At 49.5% G+C, this 9,678-nt stretch overlaps 2 protein-coding genes across 2 annotated transcripts; one reads left to right on the top strand and one right to left on the bottom strand.

Annotated features, from left to right (window-relative positions):
• The first annotated feature begins 2,689 nt into the window (after positions 1–2,689).
• Positions 2,690–7,275, top strand: LOC123449468 (4-coumarate--CoA ligase-like 1). Its single transcript, XM_045126703.1, has 6 exons — positions 2,690–3,888; positions 5,129–5,321; positions 5,685–5,827; positions 6,406–6,473; positions 6,613–6,715; positions 6,915–7,275. The coding sequence occupies exons 1-6, from the start codon at positions 2,875–2,877 to the stop codon at positions 7,029–7,031; spliced, it is 1,638 nt and encodes a 545-aa protein (XP_044982638.1). The 5' UTR covers positions 2,690–2,874; the 3' UTR covers positions 7,032–7,275.
• On the bottom strand, positions 7,181–8,940 carry LOC123449469. The gene is made up of 5 exons (XM_045126704.1): positions 8,434–8,940; positions 8,036–8,212; positions 7,803–7,894; positions 7,477–7,695; positions 7,181–7,349 (listed from the first exon to the last, which is right to left on the bottom strand). The coding sequence occupies exons 1-5, from the start codon at positions 8,773–8,775 to the stop codon at positions 7,343–7,345; spliced, it is 837 nt and encodes a 278-aa protein (XP_044982639.1). The 5' UTR covers positions 8,776–8,940; the 3' UTR covers positions 7,181–7,342.
• Between the last annotated feature and the right edge of the window lie 738 nt (positions 8,941–9,678).

The raw sequence follows: 9,678 nt of genomic DNA, 5'->3' as shown, positions 1-9,678 counted from the left end.
CCTCGTTTTCTTTCTTTTTCTAGGGTATAATAGCAGTGCCCCACTAATTCATTCTACAATAATATTGTATTCTTATAATTATATGAATAGGAGGAAAAAAGTGATTGTGGATATCATGCAACGGATTTGCAATTTGTAGTTCTAACCAAGTGCATGGCTACGAACTTAGAGCATCTCTAGCAAACCGTGTATAAAGTCAATCCACAAAAGTCGTTTATAGTTATCGAAAAAGGGTTTTGAGGACCGACGCTCGCGCGGACAGAGTCAGACCCCGCAAATTGTACTCGTAAAAAAGGATATTCGCAAAAGATGTTTTTTATCGGTCGGCAATGCGGGGTCTGCTCGGGCAGCACCGCGTCGACCCCGTAAATCAGAATTACTAAAATGTGCAATATAAGTAAAATGTCAATATTACAATACAATAATCATCCAAACTACAATAATTATTCAAATCACCGTACCAAACTAAATAATTCAATACAGAACTTGTCATGTATACAAATCACACATGAATGAAATGAAAATGAATGGAAAAATGAAATGTGTTACTGCCGAGCCCTTTGTCAATGGTGCTCAATGAGATCCTTCTTAAGTTGACAATGGGTGTTTGCATTGTCAATCTCCCTGTAGGTCTGAAGAAAAGCTCTAATTCGGTTAGCGTCTCTAGCTAGTTTGACACAGCTACCCACATTGTCATAGAAGAACTTCAAGTTCATGTCTCTCTCATCTTGAAGAATCATATTGTGAAGAATAACACAACATGTCTTCATGTTTTTCAAGGATCGCTTGTTCCAAAATCGAACAGGATCACGAACAATGGCAAACCTAGATTATAAAACCCCGAATGCTCTTTCAATGTCTTACCGGGTTACCTCTTGTGTCCTTACGAATTCAGACTCTTTCCTACTTTGGGTGTCTTTGACGCTCTTCATAAATGTGCACCAAGAAGGGTATATACCATCTGCAAGATAGTATCCTTTTGTGTATTCATGCCCATTGATAGTGTAGTTGCAAGCTGGAGCATCAACACTATCAAGCCTAGCAAGCATATGAGACCGTTGCAACACATTGATATCATTTACAGTACCCGACATACCAAAAAAGCAATATCAAATTCATAAATCATGTGAAGCTACAGCCTCTAGCACAATTGTTGCATCGCGAGACTTGCCACAATACATTCCCTGCCATGCCTTTGGGCAATTTTTTCAAGTCCAATGCATACAATCTATGCTTTCTAGCATGCCATGCCAACCTCTTCTTTCATTAAATGACATCAATTTTTTGATATGTACTAAATCCCTTCAAGCCCGTGACATTTCTTCTTTGAGTAAAATATTGACAATTGGCCTCACAAGCTTGAACAATTTTTACAAAGAGGGATTTGCGCATACGGTACCTTCTTCGGAAGAGGTGCGACTTATATATAGGATTGGCGGCGAAGTAGTCTTGCATCAGCATCTCGTTCCCGAGATGGCGATTTCGAGGAATGCAAAGACGACCGACGGTCGATCATCGCCGCCTCTTTTGGTTCTCATCTTCGTGCTCCTTCACGACAAGGGCCATCACCAAACTCTGCTGGTGAAATGTGAGAAGCATCGTCTAAACATCCGAGTCATTCGAATCGAATGAATCATCGAGCAGAAACTTCTCGCACAGGCTCAACTCCATCTCCGACGGTGGCTCTCCGGCCGTGGTGGATTGGCGGATCCGGGGAAGCCGGTGCAGCGCCTCGGTGGAAGAGGGCAGGGGCGCCCCAGCGGCGCGATTTACCCCGTAGATTTGGCGGAATCGCCGACGGTGGACTCGCACAACCAATGGTGGGGCGGCGGCGGAAGGGGGGGTGGGGGGTGGGGAAAGGGCGCTGACTGAAATGTCCGCCCCGCCAACCGCTTTCCTGGGATACAAGGCACCGTATAGGCGAGGTGAAAACCTGTGTTTTCACGGGTCGGGGAGAGGATTTTGCCGCGCCCTTCAAAACAGTCTACGGTTCGGACGCGTTTTCGGGGTTTGATCGGACAACATTTTCCGTACAAACCCGTATTTTGACGGTTATTTTGCGGGTCGGGACATTATACGGGATCTGCTAGAATGCTCTTAATTGTGTTTTTGAAAAAGGTTGTGCAAGCTTATATTTTTTTATTAAAAGTATTTCACTCAATTGATATATCAGGTGATACAACCGTAATGAAAGAATGTTCAGTCTCTGCACAGCGTGATGCACACAGCCAACAAGCCCAACTAACCTAAAAAAGAATATCGCTTTACAGCAAAAATAAACCAATCCAGTCTATGATGGGGCAAATCATATCCGAAGATTACACGTCATTCATATCAAAAGAAAACCTCCTAGTTGTATGCTTCAGCCGGTGTAGTTAGAGAAAAAAATTTACTAGTGTAAAAGTGACTTGCACCAGCAAATCGAGGCGATTTACAGATAGTCACTCCCTCATTTGACACATATCTAAAAAAAAGTGTTCGTAATTGCGTCAATTATTTTATGGACTACAAGGAGCAAGAAAATATATACTGACACAGATAGTCTTGCATGTGTTGCCTAAAAAAAAAAAGATAGCCTTGCATTGCATGTGTTGCCGTAATAAAAAATACAACAGCCTTGAACGGATGATGGGCAACCGTCCGCGCCCAAATCAGATCGGTCAAATCACGCGTAGTACTCCTACACAGAGACAAATAAAGCCAAGACTGTACAGCAATCGCGATAGCGTCAGGACTCGGCGGAGCTCGATCACCACAGCCCTCCTCTCCTCCTCACCCATCCCAGCGGCCCGGGTTTGGGCTCGGCGCCGCGGCCAAATCTTTCGCGGCCGCAATCGCACGGGCCAAACGAGCAGTCCAGCCCCAGCCCCGACGATGGCGGCGCCGGCGGCCGGGTACGGCGCGGACGGCGTGTACCGCTCGCTGCGCCCGCCGGCGCGCATCCCGTCCGACCCAGGCCTGTCCGTCGCCGACCTCCTCCTCCGCCGCGCCGACGCGTGCCCGTCCGCGCCCGCGCTGATCGACGCCGCCACGGGCCGCGCGCTCTCCTTCGCCGGCCTCCGCTCCGCGGTGCTCACCACGGCCGTCGCGCTCGCCTCCCGCGCGGGCGTCCGCCCCGGCGACGCCGTGCTCCTCCTCGCGCCCAACTGCGTCCTCTACCCGGTCTGCTTCTTCGCGGTCACCGCCGTCGGCGCCGTCGCCAGCACCGCCAACCCGCTCTACACCCCGCGGGAGATCGCCAAGCAGGCGTCCGACGCCCGCGTCAAGCTCGTCGTCACCGTGGCGGAGCTGCTCCCCAAGGTCGCCGCCCTCGGCCTGCCCGTCATCCTCCTCGACGACGCCGCGTCCGCCACCCCATCGGCGACGGCCAACGTGACGCTCTACTCGGACCTCGTGTCCGGCGCGGACGAGTCCCAGTACCGCCGCCCGCCGACAAAGCAGGGCGACACGGCCGGGTTGCTCTACTCCTCCGGCACGACGGGGGAGAGCAAGGGCGTGGTCCTGACGCACCGCAACTTCATCGCGGCGGCGACGATGGTGACGTCGGACCAGGACGAGCGGGGGGAGCCGCCCAACGTGTTCCTCTGCTTCCTGCCCATGTTCCACATCTTCGGCCTCTCCGTCATCACCTTCGCGCAGCTGCAGCGCGGCAACGCCGTGGTCGTCATGTCGGGCTTCGCCATGGACTCGGTGATGAGGGCCGTGCAGCAGCACCGGGTGACGCACGTCTTCTGCGTGCCGCCGGTGATGATCGCGCTCGCCAAGCACGGGCGGGTCGGCAAGTACGACCTCAGCTCGCTCAAGTTCATCGGCTCCGGCGCCGCGCCGCTCGGCAGGGACGTCATGGAGGTGGTGGCCAAGAACTTCCCCGACGCCGAGATCGTTCAGGTAACCAACCAGTCAGAATCAGAATCATCCAGCCAGCTGCTCTGCACTTTTTATCTGCTGTTTTGGAAGGACCAGATCGACTTTTCAGCGTCTTTTTGTTGTGCTTTTGTGGGGACTGAATATCTGTACTCTTGTCGCTTCCCTGAAAAGGTTAATCAGGTGATTAAGACAGAGTTTCTGCTTATATGATTCCCGCCTTTATGGCAATCAGAGCTTGCGAGTATACAGCAATATGCAAACAGCTAAGATTTGCTGCTTGATTTTGACGGTGGATCCTAATATTTTGTCCTGCGAATACAACCTGAACTACTGCACCACACAGTAAAAGAATCTTGTAATGTCTGCATAATGTCTACACGGTGCTGCTACAGTGCCACTCTTAAGAATCAGCTGTGGGAATACTTGCCGCGTATGAGTATTCAGACTTTTTTCGACAGAGGACATTTCATTCCGTTGGTATATCGGGGTGATACAACTGCATCGATGGAATTTTGGGCCTCTGCATAGCATGATGCACATAGCCAACATGTCCAACACACTCAAAAATTAAAAAAAGTCTTATCGTGTTACAACATTTTTGTCTCAGGTTACTCGTCATTAATTTGTAACAATTATGTGCTGTTGCAACTGTGATGCCAAAGTCTACTATGCATTCTTAAAACGAAAAAAACGACAAAGTCAACTATTCTTGTATCAGTTACACGTTAGTGCCTCTCTGAATCATATTATTCTATAATGCACATATCTGTTATTTATTTATTTATCTGAACTATTACTTTTATCAGTTGCATAGTAGTAGCTGTTTGCTTTCAGTATCATGCATTATGTAATGTCTATCTAAGTATTTATTCATTTATCTGAACCATCAATCTGGGAATAGAAATATGCGCCCTGCCATCCCGTAAATAAGATGTACTCCCTCGTTCCTAAATATATGACGTTTTGGTAGTTCAGTTCACATTAAACTACCAAAACGTCATATATTTAGGAATGTAGGGAGTATCTTCTATAAATCTACAGGAAGATGTTTATTTTCAGATAACTGTGTAGAATCTCATGCTAGCAAGCTCCGAGCCAATTTCAAAACTATGATGAAGTGGTTTAGCGGTTTGGTATAAAACACTCCTTACTGTATGTGTAGTATTGTGGCTTTATTTTCTCATTGTGATACCTGATACCTGTAAACAGGCTTAAGTAGTTCATATCTCAAGTCCTATTGCGTGTTGTGCTCCTCTGGCAGGGCTATGGTATGACTGAGACTTGTGGGATCATATCGCTTGAATACCCAGAAAAGGGACAGGCTCGTCAATTTGGGTCAACCGGAACGCTTGTTGTTGGAGTTGAAGCAAAAGTTATCGACGTAGAAACGCAAAAACATCTACCGCCAAGTCAACTAGGAGAAATCTGTATCCGAGGACCACACATAATGCAAGGTAAAAAAATCGAACATGTTCGTTGCGTTTTGTTCTTCCCTGCCTTACCAAACAAGCCTTGCAATTACAGTGTAAATGATATTAGTTATTGCAATGGAATTATAGGTATTGATTATATTGCTCTGTTACAAAATGTGGACATGTGGTAAAATTTGATATTAACATTTCTTTCACTTGTTATTAACATTGCGCGGTTTATCAAGGCTGGTGATTTTTTCGTAATGTGAAACCGGGTGACTATCAGGCAGCTACTATTTCTGTATAAATTTTCACCGACAAGAACTCCACTAAATTTCCACGTGTTCTGTCATGAACGGATTGTAAAGGCCAGAAATTCTCCTTATATGAGTTCATTATTTGTAGGGTATTTCAACAATGTAGAGGCTACTGAATTTACAATCAGGCAAGGATGGTTGCATACTGGTGATCTTGGATACTTTGATGAAGAAGGCCAGCTTTTTGTCGTCGATAGACTAAAAGAGCTGATTAAGTACAAAGGTTTCCAGGTAATTTTGTTTTTTGCAAACTGCTAATGATTGCTAGAATCTTCTACTTGTGAATGCAGAGCGCTTTCCCAGGGTCCTTTCTTCTACTTATGTTCGTTCCATATGTAGCCAAACAAACATTACGCTGATAGAGGGTTTGTGTAAGCATTGTCCAATGACATATCGGAGTTATCCAGAGTTCACCACAAGCATATTCATACTTCTAGTTAGGATAACACCACACTTTATCCAGTGGGAGGAATATTGTGTGACATTATTCATTATATAACTTAACAATATTTGTGTTGCAAACTGTAGCCTCCCATTTTTTTGTTAAAAATTCTTCTTTGCCTAGCGAGCCTTAAAGTTCACTAAATGCCTTCTTTTATTATTATCATCTTACCAAAAGCCAATTCATGCTAACTTAAGCAGTTGGGTTCTTGATTTCTGTCTGAATAGAAGCCTTGCTTTGCTAGTATCCAATCTAAGAATCATGGTAGGAACCCGTCCTTTTGTACTTGTTTTCTTGCTCGAACATACGTCATATTTGTTCTCTGTACATACACCCCTGTGATCTTTTGTTTGTTTATAACTGGTAGATTGCACCTGCTGAGCTTGAAGGATTACTTCTATCTCATCCAGAGATTCTAGACGCCGTCGTTATCCCGTAAGTTGCCTCCTAAACGTCAAGTGATTCTAGCGGCTTTTGAATATACAAAATAATTGTTGCAGCCTTCTTGGTTTGGACTTGTTTTGTTTGTTGTTCTGTATCTCTTGGTTGACTGGGAGCTCTGCTTGTTTCCAAGGTTCCCTGATGATGAAGCTGGGGAAGTTCCTATTGCCTATGTGGTGAGGTCACCTGCCAGTTCATTAACCGAAGTGGACGTCCAAAAATTTATCGCCAAACAGGTGAGGCTGACTTTGAACCTTGCTAAATCGTGACATCAGAGCACCTCTATCTTAAATTCCAAAACTCAAATAGCACCAGAACTTGTGGCCGAGTCACCATCACCAGCATGAAAAGATACACTTGAACAAGCAATGTTTTTTTCTTTTACTTTCTCACAGCTGCATTCTAATCCAGTTGTAACTCTGACCTACATTTCAGGTCACGTACTACAAAAGACTGAGGCGGGTTACCTTCGTGGAGAGCGTGCCAAAATCAGCCGCAGGCAAGATCTTGAGAAGAGAGCTCATTGCGCAGGTCAGGTCGTCCAAGTTATAGGAAAATCTGCTTCGATATCGTCGTGCTACATTTCCAAAAATCTACCGTTGGGCAATGCTGAGGTTTATAAATCCTTTTGCTAGGGCAGCATTTTCGTTTATATGATGCAACATAACTCTCAATCTCAACATTGTACAAAAGATCGTATGTGACGAAACCATTGTTTTAAATTGACCCTGTATGATATCGGTACAACAAATGAAGATGATGAATATGAATGAATAACAGGTATCTATACAAGGAATGAACATGTGCTAATTGAGTCTGAGTCCTACAACTGGGTGCCCCTGTGCTCATGACGCGTCGGAGAATCAGCCCCTGCGGACCATACAAAAACCGTGCGTTACTTCAGGTTCAGATGATGAAGGGCAGGAGCAAAACTGCTCCGAGACGCTCTCTGATCACTTGGGAGTCTCGGAGAACGACCAGAATTTTAGTTGTTTACCAGTGTTTGCTGAGCCTGCCATCATGATGAGCGCCGCCCCACCGAGGAATGGCGGGGAAGGGAACGGCAGCGACGATTTGTTGGGCGTTTGTTGCATGGGCTTCTTGTTCCTCCTGTCCGGGAAAGCGCGACGGCAGTAGAAGCAGCGAAGGGTCGGCGTACATCATTTTGCCGTAGGCCCTCTCCAGCGTCCCCTTGTCAAACCAGAGGAAAAAGGTCCTGAAGATCCAACAATGGTTCAGGCGAAGCATCAGTACAGTAGCCACCTTGCGTCTGCATGGTAGCTAGAGATCGAAACCTAAGATGGAGGCATGGCCTATTATTACCTTGGCTGAACATCGTCGCACCGCTGCCATCGGAGATGCATTCTTGCAGCTGTAGGTTGAGTGGCAGTGTACCGCTCGGACGGGCATTTCACCTGCACGTACAAATACAATACAAACACCGGTCGGTTCGTTGCACGCACGTGAATCGTTTGTGTTAATTCTACATCCTCATGATGATCTTCTTTTCAAAGGGGGGCGCTGAGGTTGCAAGAACTCGTGTTACGGATGCATACATTGATCCTCAGCGTGTCGAATCTCGGGTCGTCGAAGCGCGCCGACATGGCCAGTATGTTGGACCAGAGGATGTCGACCTTGACGAAGGCGTTGTCCCGGTGCACCTGGAGCACGATCTTCTTGGGCTTCTTGTACTGGAACTTGGCCGCTATTTCGACCACGTCCGTTCTAGCGATCTAGATATGACCATGAGTGAGCACATAGAAGATAACAATCAACGAAACAAGATAATAACCAAGAAAGAAAGGAACACAAAGAAACCAAGAGCATGCGATCCTATCTGTCGATGTGCATAGATAGTATGTGCTCAAATCTGATGAAGAGGCCCGGGGTAATCATACTTTTTCTTAGAAGAAAAGGAGTATGTACTCTCAAATCGGAGTAGTTGAGTAGGAACCTTGTTCTGGCCGAATTGGAGCGCCCGCAGTCCCACCCGCGTCAGCCGTCTCCGGCCCTGATTCTTCCCCGCTGGCGCCTCCTCCCCCTCCGGGCCGGCGCCGCCGTCGGCGGCCGCGGGGTTGAGCGCGGCTCGCATGGACGCGATCAGATGCAGGAAGGGCTCCCGGATCTCGAGCCCCAGCCGCGGCGCCCTGGCGGGGCCGCCGTGCTGGTACTGGCACAGCTCGCCTGCTCCGTCGCCGTAGTGATCGCCCGCGCCGGCGGCCGCGTGCTCCGACGGCGTGAGGATGGAGTCCGTCATCTCGTCTGGCCGGCGGGGGGCGGTGCGGCGCCCGCGCATGGGAGGAGCGGGCGGGGGGAGGAGAGAAAAGGTGGAGGCCCGCGTCGGCACGCGGGCGTGGCCGTACGACGCGTTTGTAGCTAGCTTGGCCGGTGAGACGCGGCCGGTTTCCGGCGGGCGCACGAGTCGCCGACTTGTCGTGCTGCCGGCGCCGCGCTCGTGCGTGCGGGCCGTTGCGAATTGGGATTGCGGTTGGGGCACCTGCACTTTAGTGGGGCCGGGGTAGATAGATATATAGGTGCCGCGTGACGTCACGTCCTGTGAAGCTAAGGGTGTGTTTGGTTGCTGTCATGGGCTGGAATGTCACGGATCGGACTCGTTCCTAGTCCTCGTTTCTGTGTTTGGTTTACCAACTGGAACAGAACCCACTCATTCCACTTTAGAGAATATTCCACTCAGATCCGGAACGTGCTAGTACCACGAAATTGACGGAATCACACGGAACGACTCGTCTCGCGCAACTCGTCTCCTCCTTCCCTAACTGCGCCGCCGGCCCCCTCCCTCTCTGCTGCCGCGCTGCGCCGCCGGTGGCCCTCTCCCTCTCTGCTGCCGCGCTGCCGGCCCCCTCCCTCTCTACTGCCGCGCTGCGCCGCCGCCGCCCGTCTCCCTCTCTGTTGTCGCGCTGCGCCGCCGCCGGCCCTCTCCCTCTCTGCCGCCCCTCCGCGTCGCCGGCCCTCTCCCTCTCTGCTACCCCTCCGTGCCGCCGGCCCTCTCCCTCTCTGCTGCCGCGCTGCGCCGCCGCCGGCCCTCTCCCTCTCTGCCGCCCCTCCGCGCCGCCGGCCCTCTCCCTCTCTGCTGCCCCTCCGCGCCGCCGGCCCTCTCCCTCTCTGCTGCCGCGCTGCGCCGCCGCCGGCCCTCTCCCTCTCTGCCGCCCCTCTGCGCCACCGGCCCTCTCCCTCTCTG

This window comes from Hordeum vulgare, chromosome 4H (genome assembly GCF_904849725.1).
Source record: "Hordeum vulgare subsp. vulgare chromosome 4H, MorexV3_pseudomolecules_assembly, whole genome shotgun sequence".
NCBI lineage: Eukaryota > Viridiplantae > Streptophyta > Magnoliopsida > Poales > Poaceae > Hordeum > Hordeum vulgare.
This window is presented reverse-complemented; position numbering and strand designations above follow the sequence as displayed.

Bases quoted from the DNA above. Each gene is read 5' to 3' on its own strand.
- LOC123449468 (XM_045126703.1), top strand. From the start codon at position 2,875: ATGGCGGCGCCGGCGGCCGGGTACGGCGCGGACGGCGTGTACCGCTCG. The intron at 5,322-5,684 runs GTAAAAAAATCG...CATTATTTGTAG, and splicing joins AGGACCACACATAATGCAAG to GGTATTTCAACAATGTAGAG. The intron at 6,474-6,612 runs GTAAGTTGCCTC...CTTGTTTCCAAG, and splicing joins CTAGACGCCGTCGTTATCCC to GTTCCCTGATGATGAAGCTG.
- LOC123449469 (XM_045126704.1), bottom strand. From the start codon at position 8,775: ATGCGCGGGCGCCGCACCGCCCCCCGCCGGCCAGACGAGATGACGGAC. The intron at 7,895-8,035 runs GTATGCATCCGT...TTGTACGTGCAG, and splicing joins TCGACACGCTGAGGATCAAT to GTGAAATGCCCGTCCGAGCG. The intron at 7,696-7,802 runs GTAATAATAGGC...TTGGATCTTCAG, and splicing joins TGCGACGATGTTCAGCCAAG to GACCTTTTTCCTCTGGTTTG.